The following is a 23,528-nucleotide window of genomic DNA, read 5'->3' as shown; positions in this document are numbered from 1 at the left end:
GAAAAGTCAATATTCTAAGGCAGGAGTGTTTTGCTTTTGCAGACTATTCTGAAGTGACACTCCCTTATGATGTGTTTGTTAAGTCAGGATCGATGCACTCAGCAGTAAGGAGAAGTGAAGTGTTCTGTGAACAACGCCTCAAGGTTGGCACTCTGAGGAGGCCCAGAGTCAGAGAGTCAAGGGCTGTAAATTATAAGTTTAGGTGGCATGACCGTCAAATAGTTTCCTGTTTCACTTTATGTACAAAAAAATAAAATAAACTGGTTACTTTCCCCTTTATCAAATATAGTGCCTGAGTGCAGGAGTGACAAGTCTTGAAAAATAAAAGTTGGGATGCCAACTGGGTCGTCCAGTTTAATTTAACAGAAAAGTTCAACAAAAAGTCAATGCCTCTTAGGTGTGTTTGCTGTCGGGCTTTCAAATAAACAAAAGGCTCGGCTTTAGCCGCTTGTTTTTGGTCTGTTTGTTCAAGACCTCCATCTGGTGGGTGTCTTTGGCCAAAAAGACGCCTCCTTCGTGGCAGCTGGGTTTCTAATACCTGGGGAACTGGAAGGGGCCTTACTGGGCAGTTTCTCGGTGCTGCGGGGACAGAAGGAGAGCAGAATGTTAGCAGCAGTGCCACTTTCGTTCTGGTAAGTTATTTCATACCTCGATCAAAACAGTGAGGAGATCCTCCAACATGCATGCGTGCCAGCATACCTTCGTTCGCTCCCATATTTACTCACATTACTTTTGCAGCTTCAGAGTCCTTTCTACTTTTCTTAGCCTGCTTAGACCAATAGTAGATTGTAGAGAACCTGAGCTTAGCTCAGCAGCATTGGTTTCAAGACAAGGATCAGTGTAAATAAAGTGTGCATTTTAATTACATTTACAACAACTTCAAGTACTTTTTGAATTTCAATATTTCATTGATCAAGTGTGCGGTTTCTTTAACAGAAAATGTGGTTAGGAAGAGTACTGTACTGAGGCTAGCAAGCAAGGGACTCTGCTCTGTTGGGCCCTTCAGCAAGGCCCTTAACCTGGAATTGCTGAGCGCTTTGAGTAGTGAGAAAAGCGCGATATAAATGCAAATAATAATTATTATTAATAAAGTGTTCAGACCCCTTCACTTTCTGCATACTTTATTGTGCTATAGATTTAATTTTAGGTGGATAAACTTGCCGTTTTTGCCCGTAAATCTACACTCAATAACCCATAATGAAAAGATGAACACAGATTCCCAGATAGGTTTAAAATGTATTCAAAATCAAAAACTGAAATCTGAAATGTAAATTTTCAGACCTTTTACTGTGGCACTGCAAATTGTGCTCAGGTGCCTCCCTGTTTGCTTTAATTCTCCAGGTCCTGAGTGGAGTCCACCTGTGGAAAACTCAACCGACTGGACGTCATTTCTAAAGGCAAAAATGCACCTGTGTAGAGAAGGTCCTGCAATTCAAACTTCATGTCAGGACAAAACCCAAGCCATGAAATCCAAGGACCTTCACTTTCAAATGGTAGTGAGGTAAAGAAAAGTGCAAGGGGATAAAATATTTTTTTAAAGTTTGAGTATCCCCAGGAGCATAGTGGCATCAATAATTTTAAAATAGTAGAAGTTTGGAACCACCAGGTCTCTTCTTAGAGTTGGCTGTCCAGCCAAATTGAGTTACTGGATAAGAAGGGATCAGGGAGGTGAGCAAGAACCCAATGATCACTCTATCAGAGCTTTAGACATCCTTTGCTGAGATAAGAGAACCTGTTGGGAGGACAAACATTTCAGTGGAGCTAATCAATCAGGTGTTTATGGTAGGGGGCCTAGACAGAAGACACTCTTGAGTAAAAAGCTTATGATGCCATTTAAGGACTGTGACATTGTGACAAAAAAAAAATTCTTGTCTGGCAAGAAAAAATTGAACTTCAAGCATTAGGACTGGCAAAGACCAGGCACTGCTCAGCACCTGCCTAATACAAACCCTATAGTGAAACATGGTGGTCACAACCATCATGCAATGGGAGTACAGGGATAGGTCAGAATAGAGAGTAGAAAGAATGAAGCAGAGAGAGGGGTCTTTGAAGGAAATCTTCCCCAGAGTGCATGTGACCTCAGACTGGGGTGACAGTTCATCTTTCAGCATAACAATAAACATTAGAAAAATCTGGACAAGAAATGACCACGCAAACAAATCTCACAATTCCTATCTACACAATTCTTCTAAAATAACATCAAGTTAAGTGTTGAAGATCCCTAAAGTCCTACTGTCTACCACACTACTTGGTCACCTATTCCATGTGTCTATGATTCTTTGAGTAAAGAAAAACTTTCTAATATTTTACAATGGGGTGGCGCAGTGGGTAGCGCTGCTGCCTCGCAGTTGGGAGACCTGGGGACCCGAGTTCACTTCCTGGGTCCTCCCTGCGTGGAGTTTGCATGTTCTCTCCGTGTCTGCGTGGGTTTCCTCCGGGCGCTCTAGTTTCCTCCCACAGTCCAAAGACATGCAGGTTAGGTGGATTGGCGATTCTAAATTGGCCCTGGTGTGTGGGTGTGTTTGTGTGTGTCCTGCGGTGGGTTGGCACCCTGCCCGGGATTGGTTCCTGCCTTGTGCCCTGTGTTGGTTGGGATTGGCTCCAGCAGACCCCCGTGACCCTGTGTTCGGATTCAGCGGGTTGGAAAATGGATGGATGGATGGATGGATATTTTACAATGAAAAATTTTCTCACTGTGTCCCTGTGTTCTTGTTTAACTCATTTTAAAGTCACAGTCTCAATGCACTGCACTAATTCCCTTCATAATGTTAAATAATTAAATCATGTCATCCCTTAACCTCCATCTGCTTAAACTGAAAAGGCTCATAACTCATCTCCTGTAGCCCTGGAATCAACCTAGTTGCTCTTCTCTGGACTTTTTATACCACTTCTACATCCTTTTTGTAGCCTGTTGACCAAAAATGTCTCACAATTACAGTGTCCATTTTAGGACATCCTCCTCCCTCCGAAAAAACTCCATCCTTCCTACTACCTTCGACAAAATATTCCTCCTCCCTGCGAGGAATCCCCAGTCACCCCTCCTCCCTCCTCTCTCCTCCCTCCTCCATCCGCTCTCAGTTCTCCGCTGTCCGTTTTCCGCCATCCACCCTCCTATCTCCGTCATCCGCCTTCAGCTCTCCGTCACCCCACCCCCACCCCTCTGTATGACAGCATTTTCGTTAAGGAAGTGACGTAAAACTCTAGGTCCACCTTCTTCACAAGTTCATTCGCCAAAATATTTGTCAATTATATTTCACAGTAAGAATTTACAGCACGACTCAAACGCGGGAACGAAGGTAAATGACGTTAATTGCTGAGTGTCTTTTAATACTGTGTAAGTATACATATTAACACGCGTGCATTAAAATGTGTGCATTTACGGGGCGATTTCTCAGGCTTAAAAGCTCACCTTTTATTAAAAAGGTGAACGTAAACTTTTTTCATTCTGAAGGGCACAAACCACTTCGGACTTCAGCCGTTAAATGCGCGAAAATTTCGTTACACCTAATAAATGAGCGCAACATATTATCACTTATATTGTATGCTTACAATACATGTAAAAATGTGTTAATCATTAATTAATAGTATGGGATAGTGTTTTTCGACTCAGCTACAGATGCCGATGGAGACCAGAACTGCTTTGGAAAAATATGAACGCCTTAGGGCCGATCTGGAAGAAGGTAGCGCAGCTCCTTGATTTAATCAATTCCATGTCTTGGTGGGTTTGCGTAGCTTGTTGTCACTGTATTTACACCTGTTTTTCAGGCTTATTGACTGAAAGGGGCTTTCATGAAAAAGTTAGAGCTTTGCTACAGGATACGCCCTCTACAAGCCAAGGAAGTAAAAGTAAAGGTGTATATTTCTGTTTTATTTAAACCTTTTAAGTTCGTATGCATAGCCCCATTTGGCCGTTTTAGTTTTTTTTTCTTTCTTCAGTAATATTTAATCTCCCTAAAGAAAAACAACACGTACATTTTACTTTTTTGTATCTCTTTAGTAATATTTTAGTGTAAAAGGATAACCAGCATTTAAACCTTTTATGTTACTTTATGAAGTTATTTTACACAATGTTGAAAAATTAATAAGAAAGCTACATATTTTGGCAGATGCTGCTTTCATTTTCAATGAAATGAAAAAAGCCATCCAAGAGAAAACATCAGTGAAGAAGAAGCAGTTTGCACTATCTAAAAAGGAGAAACCCTCATTTATAAAGGTTTGCTGCAGATGACTTAACTGAAAATGAAATAGTTCCTATATGTATAATACACATTTATCTATTTGACTTATGCCTTTATCCAAGCAACTTGCAACATCTGAGGTACAATTCGTTACATTACTTTTGTTTTTTGCAGTATAAGCAGGTGAAGTGACTTCCTCAGGGTCACACAGTGGTGTCAGTACCAGCATTTGAACCAACAAGCTCTGGGTTTGCAGCCCAAAACCTTAACTGCTACGCCACACTGCCTGTCTTAATCATACAGTTTTCTTTTTTGTGCACATTAATTCACATATAGTATCTTTTGTGAATTTTATATCAAAGTACTAAATACAATTTTTGTTTAAGGTGAAGGTGATGGCAATGGAGTGGAGACCTAGAACAAAAAAAACACCTGGAAAATACCATAAGATAATGCTGGAAGAAGAGCCTCCTAAATTTTTAATGAAACCATTGGATGGTTATGATGATATAATAGAGAAAGCCAAAGAAATGTTTTGGAAAGATGACAAAAGAAATGAAGCTCAGTACACACTGTGCAATGCGGATGGATCAAGATGGCCCAAATCAGATTTTGAGAAGGAGTATTTCTCATTAAATGAAATTCCAGATATATGGAAGAAAACATTATATGTTGGTCGTAGAGATTTAGGTACTTCTTTTAATAGTTTAAACTGTGTTACGTACTGAACATATTGCCATTTAATCGAAAACTTAATATAAACATGAACACAGAAATATTACCTACAAACCAAAATGTGCAGTAGTAAATTAACACTTTAAACATCTACTGTGTATTGGTCCATGGTTTCTATATGTAAACACATTAAAGTGTTGCTTTGACACGATAAGAGTCATTGTAACACTGGTAATTTTGCTGTGTAAATAAATATTGCTTGATAATGAATGGTGTATATTGCTATGAATAAAATAACCACAGAGAAGATAATGTCTTATTTTGCAATTAACAAGTTGCTTCTAGTTTTTTTATGATCAAGATTCTAGACAAGTGAAACATACTGTCAAATAATATTCAAATGGAAGTTGAATATGGCATTTTTAATGTTTTTTTCTTTTCTTCTTAGATGATGTGATATGTGTTGGACAGCTTTCTTTGGCATCTAAAAGTGAAAACTTAACACAAACAAAATCCATGTTAATGGAGAATGCAGCAATGGTACAGACAAGTATTTACAGATTATTATAAAATATTTCTAGAAATTGTTTATCAATAGAGGGATGAAATCATCACATTAATAAAAATAAAAACATTACTTTTTAACAGGATAATCCAATTTTGCAGGAAACCTCAGGTTTGTAGAATTTAAAATTTTATACATTTATTTTCTTAGACTTATTCATCAGTGTAACATGTTCTTAATACTTTACAGGCCATTTGAAGAAAAGTTCCACCAGTTGTAAGGTGAGTATTTAAAAAAGATTATTGAATATTCTTTAAGAACATAAAAAAAAAATTGGCAAACAAGAAGAGTCCTTTTAGTCCATCATGCTTGTTTGTTTAGTTAACAGCTAAGCATTTCTAAGTATTTCCAGACACTTCTTTAACTCAATTTCTCCTTCTACTACATGAGTTGATGTATTCCAGATTACCAAGATTATTATTTTTTATTTCATTATAGGGAAGCACAGTGTTAGTGATTTTAAAATTTACTACAATTACATTGCTGCTAAAGTACACATACACTCTTTTTCACTTCTTTAAAGTTTAACTATAACAGAGCAGCACTTGACCCTTACCTAAACTGAGAAATCAGAATGTGCAGAACATTATACACATTTAACTGATGATTGTGTTTTCCTTTCCTTTAGAGAAAACCAACAATGGACAAATTACAAGGTATTGAAATATTTTTACAATTAATTTAATTTATAAACCTAGATTATTATTAATTTGTTTTTCTTTGTCTGGAGTTTTTTGTTAATTTCTTTTTAAAATTTTGCCTAATAGCACAACTTTCAGGAAGCTTTTCCTTTGAGGTAAGACTGAAATACAGTTTTAATAAAATAAAAATAATGTGCTTTGCATTTTATGCCATTGTTTTACTGCATTAGAAAAATCATTGTTAATTGAAAGTAAATTTATGTTCATAACTTTCTTCAGCTGATGGTGTCATCTAGTAAAAAACATTGTTCACTGGCAATTGCTGAAAATATGGAAGATGGTTCATTAAAGTCTGATGTTCAAACACCTCCTCATTATGCAATTCCTCCAGGTACAGTATGTTGTAATGCAGACATAGTGAAAAGCAATACTTTTGTATTTTGAAAAAAAAAAGGTGATTTATTCTTCTAAATGCATAAGTGCTATGTTCAAGGGTTTGGTGTTTAGTAAGACTTTTGCTGCCTCATTTAACTTAACTGTTTTAGTTGTCTGTATGTTTGTTATTTTTACTGCAACGGTATTATTTTTGTCTTGTTTCATTGCCTTCACAAGTGTACATGCCACGAGTTCCATATGTTGATGATGGACAAATCAAATTCAATCCTGATTTGGCTGTGGGGTCAGGGTCGTTTGGAACGGTGTACTTTGGTTCATATCAGGGAACACCAGCAGCAGTAAAGAAGATTCCTGTTGATGACAGTAATGACTTTTTGCATGAGATCCTTGTTTGTTTGTAAGTTCTATTCTCCCTTTATATTATTTGTAGTGAAACTTGATTGTTTAAATTTGTTTAGTTTATTGTTGATTTCTGAAAACTGTGAACATCAGACAATTGAATGTAAAAGAAAACCTTTCTAAAAGCTTGTATTAAAGACAAAGAAACATGACAGAATTTTTTAAGGATATTTACATTACAATGTGTTGTAAAGTCTTCATTTACAATTCTCCTTAAAAATAAACATGTTATGTATAGTTATAGTTTAATGATGGTATTTTTTTATCTGTAGAAGACTTTCTCATCCAAATATTGTTAGATTCTTGGTTGCTACCAAAAAAGATCAGTATATACTCATAGCAAATGAGTATGTCCATGGAGCAAGTTTACACGTTGTACTTCACAGTGCAGACAGTCCAGTGAAGGTATGGAATGTTCTGTTGTCTTTAACTTGATATAACAAGAGTTTTTGACATTTGAACCTTTTAAATTAAGTTTTCAAAAATTAGCAATGTTTTTACTTGAAAATATGCATTCTAAAAAAGGATATTGTTAGTTGTTTTTCTGATCCATTCTAAATCTTTTTATGTTACCACTGTGTCATGTGAAAAAATTGCTTTCTATTCATGCAAGTTAATATTAATGTAATAATACTCCTTTAAAAAGGAAACAAAAATATTGATTATTAAAGGATAAATGTTTATTATTTCTGGCATTCTTCCTATAGACTATTCAAGATACCTTTATAACTAGTTCCATTTTGCATCCTTGGTAAAAAAGCTTGCCATTTAACATTCCACTTTCTCAGGCAGCTTTAAATTGTTTCATTTTCCTATTTGTGTAGTTATCACATTATGTGCTTGTAATGTAGCTCCATGATAACCTAAAAAATGAAAGAACTGTTGTTTAATGCTAAAGCTGGAAAGTTCTATCTGTAGTTTTTGTTAAGTGCTACAAAAGGCATCGTAAAAGGGTAAACAGCTAAACTAACCCTATTAAATCATTTCTAATAGTGTTATGGTAACATTTTAAATTGTACATGTGGAAAGTATGGACCATCTCTGCAGCTATAGTGTTAATTTAACAGTGGTGATTTTACTGTTTATAGTAATATAGATATTAGCATTATAAATAAAATTATACCTGGAAATTACAAGTTCATATCAGCTTTTTTAGGATAACTTCCTGACCTTGATGCATTAAATATTACTTGGATAATTCAGGTTGATTTTACAAATCATTTCTCATTTTGTAGTTAGAAGCAGAAGAAAAAAATTACGTTGCACTTGATGTGGCAATGGCTGTGGAATACATCCATTCCAAGAATGTAATACACCAGGACCTGAAGCCTGCAAACATCCTGGTAGGATATATTTTTTAAACAGAAATTGAAAATACAAGGGAAACAAAAGAGTTACTGTGTTAGTATGGTTTCACTTTGATTCCTCTTTTGTAAATTAAACATGGCCTATTAAAGCCTATTTAGACATTCTTTGTGTGATTCTGTGCTATATAAAAATAAATAGCTGTTTTGGGATGTTTTTCTATATTAGTCACAATCACAATTTTAACATTTTGAATTCTAAGCTTATGTTTACTTTTGTGCAAAACACAGGGTAAACATGTATTCTGTTTAGGCAACAAACATATGCTTTGTTGATCATTTGTGTTTCATTAAGTAAATTCATTTTAATTTCTGTAATTTTTGTCTTCTAGATTGAAGGCAGCAGCAAAAAGGCCTATCTTACCGACTGGGGTTTAGCCAATGTTCGCGACTCAGTTTCGCTAAGGCAGGGGAGCAAAATATCTGGCCTTTTAAGTGGACCTCTTGGTGGTACTGCTATTTACACAGCTCCTGAATGTCTGCTAACCTTTCAACCTTGTTCTGTACATTCAGACATATGGTCCATCGGCATAACATTTTTAGAGCTGTACACAAACACTGTACCATGGTCTGTAAAGACCTGTAAAGAGCTGTGCCAGTTAATGTCAACAGAGGCAGCTCCAAATGCTTTAAACAAATTTGATTCATTGTGCACACAATTAATATGTACATGTTTAAAATATACACCATCGGAAAGAATTTCGGCCTCAAACCTAGTTCTTCTGTTAAAATCATTGGACAACACTGATTTAAAAAAACATTACGGATACCATTGGTAATTACAAAATGCAATATTTTAGATGATGACCTTTGTTTTATTCATCACCAAGAGGAAAGTAAAATGTTTAGTTTTTCCTGTCATTAAAATGTATTGTTACATTATATACTGTATACAGGAAAAAAGTGCATACAATTATATTGATTATGTTGTTGTTCTTGATGTTATGACTATAGAATTCTGATGCAAATAAATAATTTCTCTCCCAGAGAAGCAAAAACAGCCATCTAAGTTGTACTCAACAAATTCATAAATGGTGCTTGATTCTCCTGCCACAAGGAACTCTAATATCAGTGCAAGTTCATAAAATTAATGGACTGATAATGGTTAAACATAGATTATGGAAGGATACTAAAGGTTCTATATAAATATCCTCTGGGTTATTTTAAATTGTTATAATGGACCTTTCTATGTGTAAAGGCTCAAAAAAGTATGATTAAACCAATTTATTTTCACAACAACAAAATTTATTTAGTATGAGAAGAATTGATGATTTTTTCATATATTTCAAAAGCCTGTACAAAGTTATCTGGCTCAATCAGATTCATTCCGGTCATAAGGGTTGTGATGTGATTTGCAGTCGTTAGATAGGAAGCCACAGCATCATCAACTGAATAACCATCCATTGATCTGGGGAGAGTAAACACAGTGGAGCACAACTGCCTGAAAGCAACATTGGCCACAGTCAGGGTTGCTCCCTTTTCACAAGCCATAGTGTCTGCATGCTGCTGAAGATCATCATCAATTGTGCACAGCAAATGTGGAGTTCCTATTTATGACAAAAAATAAATGAGTGGAATGATTAAACAGTAAATTAGCACTCTTCATAATACCATATACTGTATGCAAAATACATATAATAAACAAAAAACAGATTAGACAATGGGTTAGGTTTGGCAGATTTTATTATCTCAGAGGGAAATTTGTTTGCAGTGGTAAAGTATAAAAGCACAGAATATTGTTACACAGATACAGGAAAACAAGCCAAGACTAATCACATGACAGGAAGTCAGTACACACTCAAAAGGCACACACAAGATTCCTACAAAGAAAAATAATTTTAATAGTACCTAATAACTCTTACAACTGCTGGAATTCAAAATGCTTATAACTCTGGGAATCAAAGACTTCTCAAAACTATTGATATTAAAATATTTAGAACCTTAATCGGCAGCCTTATGGCAACAAATAAAATGTGGGAAACAGAAGGTTGCCCTATGTGAAAGAATTGAGCTAACCTTCTAACTTTTGTGTGGTGTAGTTCAGTGAGAGAGAAATTTATTACTTCTTTTGACAGTATTGTTTATACAGTTTATGTTTTTCAAGGCTGAAGTTTTTGAGCTAACTGATAAAACCAAATGTGACAAAATAATTAATAGTTGGCTTAAATAACAACAACAACAACATTTATTTATATAGCACATTTTCATACAAAAAGTAGCTCAAAGTGCTTTACATAATGAAGAAAAGAAGAATAAAAGACAAATAAGAAATTAAAATAAGACAACCTTAGTTAACATAAAAAGGAGTAAGGTCCGATGGCCAATATGTTATCATAGTTTTGTCCAAAATAGTTTAAACATAAAACCTTATAAGGTAAGCATGAAAATAGATTTGGATAGGCTGTGTTTAAAGATAACATTACCGGATGGAGGACAAAAATAAAGCATGTCTGGTTTTCCAAATGGTCCTGCAGCTAGAGTCTGCTTACGAATCCTGTGGTTGTTCCATTCAATGCGCTCAGAGTAAAGCTGCCTTTCAATAAGAGGTAAAAAGCAATATTGGACACAGTGTCTGAAACAGAATGAAATGTATAAACAACATTTTCTTATTAAACTGTTTTATAGTGATGTAGACAACTATCCTAGTGTATCCAAACACAAGCAACTGTGAATAGCATGGCAGTCTTGTTGTATTCTCTCACAGGTACACACAGTTACAACATTCACCAAAACTTCAGGATGCCAAGTAACCTAAACACATGTAAATGTGATGCAAAGGAAAACACGTTTCTGGAAAAAGCTACTCTTATATGTGGTTAACATGAAGATTCCATATAGATAAGTACCAGCCAATACTTCCTACTGGCAATACAGTAGAGCTAAATACTGAATCATTATAATGCTGAAAAATACATCATTTTTGCTGATTACTTCATGAGGTCCTTCACAAAAAAAGCATCTTTATTTCCAAAATACACTGACTTGTATTTTTCAATTTTCAGATGCTCTTCCATCATAGGCTGCATTAATAATGGAGACGAGTCAAGAGTACAGGATGTTTGTAGAGGACTTTGTCTTGTGGTGCCAGGACAACCTGCAACTCAGTATCAGCAAGACAAAAAGCCTTTGAGCAGTCACCATCCGGGGAAGGACGACGTGGAAGAGGTGCAGAGCTACAAGTACCTGGGGATTCACGTAACCAACTGGACTGGTCTGACAACACAGTGTCTCTGTACAAGAAGGGCCAGAGCAGAGTGTACTAGCTATTTAGATTCAGGTCTTTTGATGTGTGCAGCAAACTGTTGGAAATGTTCTACCAGTCCATAGTAGCCAGTGTGGTGTTCCATGCTACAGTCTCCTGGGGAAGCAACCTGAGCACAAAAGTAGTACAATGCCTGAACAAACGTATCAGGACAGGCTGTTCCATCACAGTGCAAACTCTGGGCACACTGGAAGCTGTTGTAAAAAAGAGGATTGTGGCAAAATTGGATGCCATCATGAAAAATCCCCTCCAGTAGGCACTGTCTTGGGGTACTTTTAGCCACAGGCTCATTCTACCATGGTGTGTTAAAATGCACCTCTCGGGGTCTTTTCTGCCCACTGCTATCAGGCAATTCAATGCTTCCACCAGGGGCACTCGTGAAGTTGTTTTTGAAATATCTGCACAATACACATTATATTTCTATTTGCTTATCGACTGATTGATAGTTTGGCTATATTATTTATCCTGTGAGTCTGCTGCTGTATGTGTTTGAATTTTCCCATGGGATTAGTGAAAAGTCCAGCAAAATGACACCTTTAATTGGCTAACTAAAAAGATTACAATATGCAAGCTTTTGAGGAATCTCAGGCCCCTTTACATCTTGCCTGAAGAAGGGGCCTGAGTTGCCTCGAAAGCTTGCATATTGTAATCTTTTTAGTTAGCCAATTAAAGGTGTCGTTTTGCTGAACTTTTCACTACATTCATAATGGCTAACACGGTACAACACCCTAGTCCCATGGGATTAATAAAGTTAATCTAATCTAATAGTATTTAGTTCTTGTTCATCATGTTCTTTAAACAAGAATTCAGTCTCCATTATGTAAATATAATTTTAAATTGAAAAATAACAACTAATAAATAGATAAGCATTTACATATATACTGTGTATATGAATCAATTTATACATATATATCCATCCATCCTTTATCCAACCCGCTATATCCCAACCACAGAGTCACGGCGGTCTGCTGGAGCCAATCCCAGCCAACACAGGGTGCAAGGCAGGAAACAAACCCCGGGCAGGGCACATGCACACACACACATGGGACAATTTAGAATCGCCAATGCACCTAACCTGCATGTCTTTGGACTGTGGGAGGAAACCCACGCAGACACAGGGAGAACATGTAAACTCCACACAGGAAGGATCCGGGAGGCGAACCCAGGTCTCCCAACTGCGAGGCAGCAACGTTACCCACTGCGCCACCGTGCCGCCCATATATATATATATATATTTTAATAAATGTACAATACATACATATGTATGGGATTGGACAGTTCCAAAATTCCAGCTTCCACCATTGCCTGTCAAAAAGGCAAAATTTCTTAGGTGTACTAAGGGAAAAAATGCTAACAATACTATATGCAATCATTAGTTAATCAAAGAGACACGTATTACATCTACATTACACACCTCAAAATGTTTTTGCCAGAAAGATATCCATGATTTTTTTAGGTATCCATTAAAGTACTCTGCTCGCTTTTAGAAATAAAAACAGAATAATAATATTGGTGATTTTTTTTCCCCCAAAATATTAAATTCAGTCATTTAAAATCCTGTCAGCAAACACTCGCAAGGGATATTGTCACACATCATATTACTTGTGATAGGATTTACGAAGCAGTAATTGTTGAAAGCATGTGCATTTTCCTACTGTACATAGCTTTTTCATCTTTAAAGGTAAAGCCACAATAATGAAATATAAAACAAATTGGTATTTTTTTTATACTTACTTGATTATGTATAGACTTCCCATATCTGAAACCGTTAACTCCTGCTAAGCTGTCATGGTGACGGTATCTAAAAGACATCTGTATAATGGCAACTAAAGAATTTTCACAACCCCTATCTGCTCTCACAAGGCGTGGACAACCTACAGCCATAGCAATTCAAAAATAAATAAAACACAGTAATATAAAGCACACAGCCAGAAAAATGCTCTATAAAATATTAAGAAAATCTGCTAACAATATACAGCTAAAGAAACTCATTTATCATAGGAATTAGCTGGAAATGAAAGTAAACGTTTCACCATTTTCTGTTTCCACAGCATCAAGAAAATATCTAGCAATGAAACGTGGATTCCGATTGGAGGTCCCTGCATGTAGCCATATAACACGTCTTGAATATCTACATAAAGATATGAAAATATGCAAAAAACATACATAGAGAATATAAATATTAACAGAACAGTATTGATCACAATAATACCAATTCAGCTTGTCTCTACATACCCATCAATACACAGATAAATCCAGATTCCATAAAAACGCAATTTATCATTTCCTGCAACAAACAAAATTCAATAAATGAACCCTGCAAACACAGTAATAACATTGTATCCACATTAAAACCAGTGGGTTTAAAGTAACTTGTAAGAATCTCAGATTTCACAGTTTTGAACTTTCTATTCTTATCATATGGATCATGTACATTACAAAAGAAACAAAAACAAAGCCAATATAAGACATGCCATCAATGTGCCAAGTGTGATTGGGGCCTTTTGTTGAGTACTGGCATCTCAGAATTTTGCGATTTCCTGGCTGTCGTCTGTGCAGACCCCTTGCATCCAATTGACGCATTACTTCATGTACATCATTTCTACAGAAAAAAATAAAATAATTTTAGAAGTCACATATTTAAGGAAGGGCATGAGTGTTTACTGTTAACCAAGTAGTCAAAGAAACAACATAAATAATAGATAAATCATGAAATATGCTGTAGAATTAGACACAGGATACCGATAGCATGGTCGAATTCCTCTGAAGTCCCTCACACGTCTATACATAGCTCGAACACCTTTCATTGGGGGCCACTTTTTTAATTCACTCTAAGATAAAAAAATCATTTGGATTTCATTAATTCACTTAATGATCACCTCCGTAATCAAGGAGTCAGTAATACTGGTACCTCAACTGCAGCAAAAATTTCTTTTTTGGGGCGGTCATTACTCCTTCTAAACAATTTCATTTTGTGCAAAAGTCTTCTCAGTTGGCGATCCCTGAAAATGTTACAGAAATTAACCATGTCCTTCTGTTCTTTAAATCTTAAAACAATGCATAATATTTGTAATTGGTGGAACAAACTTTTATGTTGTCGTCATCTGTTGCGTCAACTCACTAAGAAATATATTATGAGATAAAATTTGATAAAAAATAATTTGCATAATGTTTGTTCTACCAAAAATTAATTTATAGACTGAGAAAAAATATTAATGCTTAATACTGAAGTTTTTACACAATACACACTAAGTGAACCAATAACAATAGCATATGGTACAATGAAATTTGGAACTAAAAATGATTATGAATGGCCTTTCCCACAGTATAAAGATATAATCCAAAATCTTATGAAAAATTAATGAAAATATTTAACTTACGATATTTTTCCTCCTCCAAACACTTCAATTACTTTAACCATCTCCTTCTGAGTATACCCTTGCTCAAATAAGTTTCTGATAATACGCAAACCTATGACATGAAACATTTTGATACCAGAACTGTACATACTAATTCAGATTTTTAACAAAAATGTATTTTATTCAAACAGTGTGCAAAACATATTAACTTCCTTATGGGATAATTCATTGTGAGGTATGTTTATAAAATTTAAATTACATTACAATTGAATTATTAAGGCTAGTTACTTACGATCATGGTTCTTTACTCCAATGACATGCGAATCTGTGATACAAAACAAGATATGCACAATAAATGAACACATTAAATACATTCTGAACAATGCATTTTACTGAAAAAATAACGTCTGTAGAAAGCAATGCATTTTGTTAACGGGTGCAACTTTTTAAATATTTTCAACAACTGGCAAGTGGTTATACTACTGATAGTAAAGTATCTATGTTGTGTTTCTATAATTACATTTTAAATATCAATGTTGTTTATTTTAGAGAACTGAAATATTACTGAAGAAAAAAAAAACAAAACGGCCAAATGGGGCTATGCATACGAACTTAAAAGGTTTAAATAAAACAGAAATACTTCCTTGGCTTGTAGAGGGCGTATCCTGTAGCAAACCTCTAACTTTTTCATGAAAGCCCCTTTCAGTCAATAAGCCTGAAAAAACAGGTATAAATACAGTGACAACAAGCTACGCAAACCCACCAAGACATGGAATTGATTAAATCAAGGAGCTGCGCTACCTTCTTCCAGATCGGCCCTAAGGCGTTCATATTTTTCCAAAGCAGTTCTGGTCTCCATCGGCATCTGTAGCCGAGTCGAAAAACACTATCCCATACTATTAATTAATGATTAACACATTTTTACATGTATTGTAAGCATACAATACAAGTGATAATATGTTGCGCTCATTTATTAGGTGTAACGAAATTTTCGCGCATTTAACGGCTGAAGTCCGAAGTGGTTTGTGCCCTTCAGAATGAAAAAAGTTTGCGTTCACCTTTTTAATAAAAGGTGAGCTTTTAAGCCTGAGAAATCGCCCCGTAAATGCACACATTTTAATGCACGCGTGTTAATATGTATACTTACACAGTATTAAAAGACACTCAGCAATTAACGTCATTTACCTTCGTTCCCGCGTTTGAGTCGTGCTGTAAATTCTTACTGTGAAATATAATTGACAAATATTTTGGCGAATGAACTTGTGAAGAAGGTGGACCTAGAATTTTACGTCACTTCCTTAACGAAAATGCTGTCATGCAGAGGGGTGGGGGTGGGGTGACGGAGAGCTGAAGGCGGATGACGGAGATAGGAGGGTGGATGGCGGAAAACGGACAGCGGAGAACTGAGAGCGGATGGAGGAGGGAGGAGAGAGGAGGGAGGAGGGGTGACTGGGGATTCCTCGCAGGGAGGAGGAATATTTTCTCGAAGGTAGTAGGAAGGATGGAGTTTTCTCGTAGGGAGGAGAACTGAGAGCGGATGGTGGTGGGAGGAGGGAGGAGGGTTGATAGGGGATTCCTCGCAGGGAGGAGGAATATTTTGTCGAAGGTAGTAGGAAGGATGGAGTTTTCTCGGAGGGAGGAGGATGTCCTAAAATGGACACTGCACACAATTCTCTAGGTAAGGCCTCACCAGTTTGTTTTAAAGCTTGAGCATAACCTCCTTGGACTTGTACTCCTTACATCAGGAAGCTTTATAACCTGACTTTCTGTTACCCTTCTTAATGGCCTATGAACACTGTCTTGAAGTTGATAGTAAACAGTCCACTGTGACTTCCAGAACCTTTTCATATGATCTCATACTTTCAATTTTTACAGATTGTGTATTCATATTTTGTGACCTGAAGCATACAGCCAGGACATGTTGTCGAAAAACTTTTCCTCCATCTTCAAAGAAGGCAGTCACAGAGCTGTGATAAGAATATAGAACATTTCTTTATTTACAAAGATTTTGCATAAATGTCTCAGTCAATCAATTGAACAATTTACTTTTATGCTTTTCTATTGCCTTTATCTCATCTAATGCATTACATCATCTGTGTTGTGAAGTCCAGTACCCAGGTTGGCTCCCATGGATCAATGTCTGGGTATTCCTCCCACATGAACCTTGCCATAGGTGCATCGGCTGTGCTGGGATCTGATCAGCTGATGCCAGTTCCTCACTCTCTTGCTCGATCTCCTGATCACTCTCAACAACATCAGATTCCAAAAAATCAGAGTCCGACTCAGTGATAATGCGCAAACTTTCGTCTGCTGAGTATTTTGTTTTCTGCACTCGCTTCGCTTCCTTGTGAGATGTCGATGCCATCTTGCTTTTGTTTATGTTTCATAACTCACACACACACAGGGATTAGATGCTGAGTCAATGAGTCTAACATTCCTTCAAGCAAAGAGGGAAAACCTTTAACGGTGAGTTTTGTCACCGTTTACAGCTGATTAATGCCCTCTACCCCTGGATGTTGAGTTTTGTCAATGTGCGCCTTCAGCCCCTCTCATTGATAAAAGTAGACATCCGCCCTGAAAGAGTTAATATGCATAGCTTTATTATTTCATCCAATCATCTAGTGCCACTAGTATTTCCTGTGTGATATAGCGGGTCCACGGCTCTAAATGGGTGGCCAGTTTTTAAATAAATAATTGGAAGGAGTGTGTGTGGGTGTGGGCGTTTCCGCATTGAAGTGCACAGGTGTGGGATCGCCCGTGTCTGTAATTGATGCCGGGAGCTGCTAATCACACACCAGTGCTACGCCCCCATTATAAAAAGGAAAAGGGCGAGTGCGGAGGGGTGAAAAAAAACAATAAGAGAGACAGAACCTAGAATGGAGGTTAAAGAGAGAAGAGGAAGGCAGGGGGAGAAAATAGCCAGTGTGAGAGTTAGCGAGCAGGAAGAGCAGGTTCATGAGTGTGGAGGCAGGAAGCTTGGAGGAGAACCCCTGGAAAGAGTGTTTTGCCAACACTCGGGGGAAGAAAGAAATGATCGCTCCAGCTGAGCAGTTCAGAGGAACTGGAGTGACAAGAAGTGTGCACAACTCACCACGTAAGGCCACGGAATGTAGCGGGATTTGAGGAGGATTGGGAGGGAGAGCCCCAGTGTGAGCACCCTAGTCGGTGGGGAATCTCAGTCCAGCGAGATAGCTGTGCATAGCCAGTGGACAGAAGGCAACCGGACCAGGAGAAGGTCACCTGCAGCTGCAGGTAGGGCGACTCCCCTGTTGCAAAAGCTTGTTGGGATAAGCTGGTTAGAAGGAAGAAGGCACCAAGTGTTTGAAAAGGAACTGCTTCCAGCCTGTTGAATTTAACCTCGTTTAAAAGGATTATTTATTGATTTTTAACCTCCACTTATTGCACCTGCTTTTATGGATTATTTATTTATTAGCTTTGAGCACTGCACTTTATTTGGAAACTGTTTAGTTTTGATAATTGTTTTTAATAAAAACACTTGCACACTTTACACCTTCCCCTTACTCCAAGTGTGATTTGTCCTCATCTGCCGGCTCATTCGGTTACGTTACTGATAGTGTTGAGTTTAAGAGGCTACCAGAAGAGAAGAGGGAGCATGGAGTAGGACCCGCACCGTCACAGCCTGTTGACTCTTCCGTTAATCTGAATCTTCTTTGCTAACAGGATTGTTTTCCAGATTGTTCTATTGATCTTAGCACCGCTTCATAGGAGGGGTGTTTGGGCTTTCCCACTACAGTAATTTATCCTCACTTTCTAGAGGGGTGTTTGTTACTCATTTACCTCATTCTAACCTTGGAAAATCAAGCTGCTGGTTTCTCTGAGATGAAGCAGGCCTCACGTGCTCAAGCTTTAAGCCATGTTTAGTTAACCCTTTAGTTACCTTCAGTCCTCTTCTTTATGATTTAATAAGTCATCATTAGAACTTCATTTAAGTATATACTTATAATAATTTGTAAAAGATATATATTAACTAAAAATTCCATAGACAATACTAAAGTGTCTTTGTGACAAGGCTCTGTGTGTCCTTGAATGGCCCAAGCAAAGCCCTGATATAGCCTCCTATGCATTATGTTTATCCCAGGAAAAAAATTTACATTTTTTTCAACAAGAAAACATTTTATTGTGTGTAACAGAAACATGTAAAATATCAAAATGTCTACATAAATACAGTAGTAGAGGTACAGCATTTCTAGAGTCCACTGCTGTACTGATGCCGGTTTAGTACACATCCTTCGTGTGACATATTTTGAAATAGTCACCAACCAGATGTTGGAATCTGGACATTAGAAGTGTATTTCTTGGCACATTTTTCTTCTATTTTTTTCTGTTGATTGCACATAGGAAGGTAGAATGTCAATGCCTGATCTGTTAGATTGATGCTCCCCATGTGTTATTGCAGGCTACACAGCGCAAGGCTTAGTGACTTCCACATTTCCCCTGTCACAAATGCTGACAGCTGATGCACTGTGAAAAGTGTTTAGGGAGCAAAAGTCTTGCTTGACCTTGCACTTGATCACAATTATTTTGCTTTTTCGTTGTGCAGCTACTACTGTTCCAACATGCTGAAGCTTCACATAACCAAATTTCCCAGGCATATCAAGGCTGTTTGGTCATACAGTGCCGTATCATGCACCATTTCCACTTTTTGTGTCAACATCTGATGACCAATTCACATTGTTATCACTGTCACTCAGTATTAATGAGTTGCATTAGAGTTACCGTAAAGTGGCAGAAAGCACAAAAATATTCATTGATTTTTTTTTTTTTTTGCAGTAATATTTTATTTCATCTATAAGATGGCAGCAGAATACTTTCCTGAGTGTTATCTGGACTTAAAAATGTACAGTGTATTATTACACATCACCTAAAGCCTGACTCGGGTTTAACTGTAATGGGGATTCAATGGGATCCATTGAATAAGCCAGTTCATAACCCTCCATATGTTCTTTCTGAACTATTGTCTGGTTGATTTGCTTGTGGGTTTTGGATCATTAATGTGTTGAAAGGTCCACTTTTGGTTCAATTTCTGCTTTCTGATAGATGGAATCAGGTTCTCCTCAAATATGATGCAGAATTCATAGTTGGCATAGATGACTACATGCTTCCCAGATGCTAAGGAAACAAAGCACCCCAAACCAGAACATTTCCACCACCATACTTCATAGTTGTGGGTCTTGGAGAATTTGCTGAGAATCTTGGAATTTTGCTGGGCCAGCAGTCCTGGATAAATTAGCAGTTATTTGAAAACTTTGCCGCTTGTAGATGATTTTTCTTTCAGTGGAGAGACTGGTTTCAAATCATTTCCAAATCATTTTTAAATCACTTCCAAGTCTAATAGGCATTCACAGCCTTCTTTCTGAGGACCTTAGGGATCTCTTTTGATCTTGGCATGATGACACCACATACATCAAGAACAAAGAGAACACCCAAACCTTGATAACTGTGGTTTAAATAAGACAGTCAGGTCCACCTGCATTTTCCCTAAGGAAATCCTAATTTTTGGCACCTCATCTTGAGCACCTGGTTCTAATTTGATCAATTTGAAGTAGTGATAAATACAGGGGTGGGCTTAGTTTTTGGCATGAAAAATTTGCAATTTTGGTAGATCACCTATTCAAATATGTGAAAAAAGTGAACCATTTCCAAGGGGATAAATAGATAGATAAATAGCTGATTTTTTTTTTCCCCAGGTCAAGTCAGGTCAGGTTGGGGAGCATGCACTGGTAGAGCGTGTTGCCGCACCCACCACAAGACAAAACCCCCCGGGGATCCTGGTTGGCAACCCCCTGGCAGACACATAGTCCAGTCCCACCATCCAGAAATGACCCACTATCTGCCTCACCCAGGTGTTATGTGGGCATCCCTTGGGCCTCGTCCAGCCACTTGGGTCCTCACATGGCTGCTAACTCCCATAACTCTCATATCTAACATAACTGATACTCCCACACAATGCAGGTATTTTGGCACCCAGCACTACCCAAGGATTCTCCAAAAAGACACAGTACCGAAGGAGTCCAGTTTTCGTTTCAGGTTACCAGATAGTGTCCATGTCTCACAACCATACAGCAATAAATGAAGCACCAGGGGCCTCGTGCATAACGCCGTGCGTAGAATTCACACTATAACATGGCATATGGACAAAAGCGGAAATGTGTGCGCGCAGAAAAGAATCCAGATGCTTAAATCTGTGCGAACGCCAGCTTCCACGTTCTTCCGCTACATAAATCCTAGTCAGCGTGAAAAGTAACACACGTGCAGGCACCTGCTGTCCCGCCTGGTCTCTTCCCAGAATTACGCCTCTTTGAATATGCAAATCAATATAAATAGCCCTTAAGCTCAGCGTTCTGTGAAAAGGCAATGGCAAAAGCATGGGGGGGAAATAGAAGAATTTCAGCGAATACCAAGTGGAGGCAAAAAAAACATACTATTTGTTGGTTTAAATAGTGGTATAAACAACAAAAGGAAGTTGATCGAGTGACATAGAATGTTGGAGAAACTCAAAAGCTCAAGTTCACAAAGTCGCACAGTGCCCGAAATAAAAAAGAATTTGTCAGATATCAAAGTTGCTGTGAAAAGGCGAGTCGTAGCCCACTGTCTGAATGTCATATGAAAGCTTATTAGGGTACAGAGAAAAAAAAAAAACAGGCACACAGTGGGAAAAAAGCACAAAATGTCAACTTTAATCTCGAAATTTCCACTTTAATTATGTAGTTTATTTTGTCATTAAAGTAGAACATCATAAACTTCATCTTAAATCGTTTAATTTACTAGTTTCTCAAATCCCATAGTAACTAAAGTAGCACGTTAAATGCTTTGTTTTACATTTGATCTTCTATGTGCTCTATGTGTGTGAATCACTATGTGTTTCTTAAACAGGCTTTCTCTTCCTCCGACAGGACACAGAATCCATTACATTCGTGATATTACAGCTCTCTGAATAATTAAAATATTGAGATGTATCCTTGATATCATTTTCATGATGATAGGAGTTAAAGCATGTTATTAAACATGGGAACACAGTGGCGCAGTGATAGTGATGAGCTGGCACCCCGTCCAGTGATTGTTCCTCCCTCATGCAGGATGTTTTCTGCGCCATGCCTGACCTTTGATGAAATACTTTATTGTAGCAGTACTATCTCTTTCAAACGTACTAACCCCCAATTCCTGTCCTTACTTTTCTTTCTCCAAACATCTGTAAGCTGAAAACGCTGATTCTTCAAAACTTTTAAGGAACATTTTAATATCTTCATAGTACATGTTTAATTATTCTATCCATCTATCCTTCCAGTGTCATGTCAACCCCAGCAAGCATACAGTGCGAGGCAGGAACAATCCGTGAACGGAGCGCCAGCTCCTCGCTAGCGCAGCGACACTGTGTCCTCACATGTTTATTAACAACTAGCAGAATACCCGCGCTTTGCAGAGGAGAAGTAGTGTGTTAAAGAGGTTATGAAAAAGTAAAGGAAACATTTTAAAAATAACGTAACATGATTGTCAATGTAATTGTTTTGAGTGAATTGTTTTCATTGCTATGAGTGTTGGTGTCATATATATATATATACATATATTATATATACACATATACACATATATTATATATATATATAATATAATATATGTATATATATATATATATATATTTATATATACATAAACACATATATATATATTGTATTATCGTAGTATTTCCCTCTACTTACCCTTTACCTGTTTTCTCAAGGGTAAATGTTCTCGTCAGGTTCGTTATCGGGTTGGTCTACTGTTGCACTTTAAAATGAACACACACACACATAGATAAACACACACACACAGACCCTAACCACAACAGTGCCCTATGAATGACACACACACGCTGATTAACCCTTTGCACTTTATACCACACATCAGCCTGTCACTCAGCACTTCAAGAGACTTACTTATTATCGGCACGGACAACATATGATGTTTTAAATAGACCTCAGACCTAAATGTTACTTTTGGTCTCCAAGAAAATCTTAAAACATACAAAGACTCAGTATCCTTGACTATAGGCCATTTATCAGCCAAGAATACCTTCTTTTCATACTGCCCCCTAACTATTGAGTGGCGCCTCACTCTCAGCCTTATAAACCTCGCAGCACAGAAATAATAGCAAAAATCTGGCTACCCCAGGTGCTCAAAGAAATCTAACTTATTAATTCAATCACTCTAGACATTAAAACAAAGCATAGAAAGTTAAAAGCAGCATGGTATTTATTACAAGAATAATAAGAGAATAATAATAATACCACTGGAACAAAGAATAGAAAATAAGTACTGATAGGAAAGTCTGAATATATATAGTCTTTAGGAAAAGCTTACGAAAAAGTTGAAATGACAAGGATGAATGTCCCAGGGAGGCGTTTGAGTTAGCAATGGATGTTCATGATGCCTTTCTGACGACCAATGTCGTCTTCGTCTGTTCCTCTTCTTCTTCTCCTCCTCCCTCCTGCTCTTTCTTCTTCCTTCTTCTTCTCCTGTTCTCTTTTTTCTCCTTCCAGACCAAGGCATATTTATTATGAAATATCATGCCTTGGTTACACAACACATGAACCTGATTGGCTGGCTGTCAATGTGATTGATGAATTTTGCTCAAACTCTTTCCCAGATAATAAAGTTCTTTGATATTGCCTGTTTCCCTTTCCCAGGCCAT

General features: G+C 37.2%; 1 protein-coding gene across 1 annotated transcript; it reads left to right on the top strand.

The window, feature by feature from the left end:
- Positions 1-4,541: 4,541 nt before the first annotated feature.
- Positions 4,542-9,535, top strand: LOC127526996 (uncharacterized). The gene is made up of 9 exons (XM_051924290.1): positions 4,542-4,868; positions 5,302-5,393; positions 5,502-5,529; positions 5,608-5,639; positions 6,047-6,074; positions 6,186-6,214; positions 6,339-6,450; positions 6,672-6,852; positions 8,551-9,535. Exons 1-9 carry the CDS (start codon positions 4,574-4,576, stop codon positions 8,594-8,596), a joined length of 843 nt encoding a protein of 280 aa, XP_051780250.1. The 5' UTR covers positions 4,542-4,573; the 3' UTR covers positions 8,597-9,535.
- Positions 9,536-23,528: the final 13,993 nt, after the last annotated feature.

This window comes from Erpetoichthys calabaricus, chromosome 3 (assembly GCF_900747795.2).
Source record: "Erpetoichthys calabaricus chromosome 3, fErpCal1.3, whole genome shotgun sequence".
NCBI classification, from domain to species: domain Eukaryota; kingdom Metazoa; phylum Chordata; class Cladistia; order Polypteriformes; family Polypteridae; genus Erpetoichthys; species Erpetoichthys calabaricus.
Note: the sequence above shows the minus strand (reverse complement) of the source record. Positions and strands in the feature narration are given on the sequence as shown.

Coding starts and splice junctions, on each gene's coding strand:
- LOC127526996 (XM_051924290.1), top strand. CDS start 4,574: ATGGCAATGGAGTGGAGACCTAGAACAAAAAAAACACCTGGAAAATAC. Junction 5,394..5,501: donor TAATGGAGAATGCAGCAATG/GTACAGACAAGT, acceptor ACTTTTTAACAG/GATAATCCAATTTTGCAGGA. Junction 6,215..6,338: donor CAGGAAGCTTTTCCTTTGAG/GTAAGACTGAAA, acceptor AACTTTCTTCAG/CTGATGGTGTCATCTAGTAA.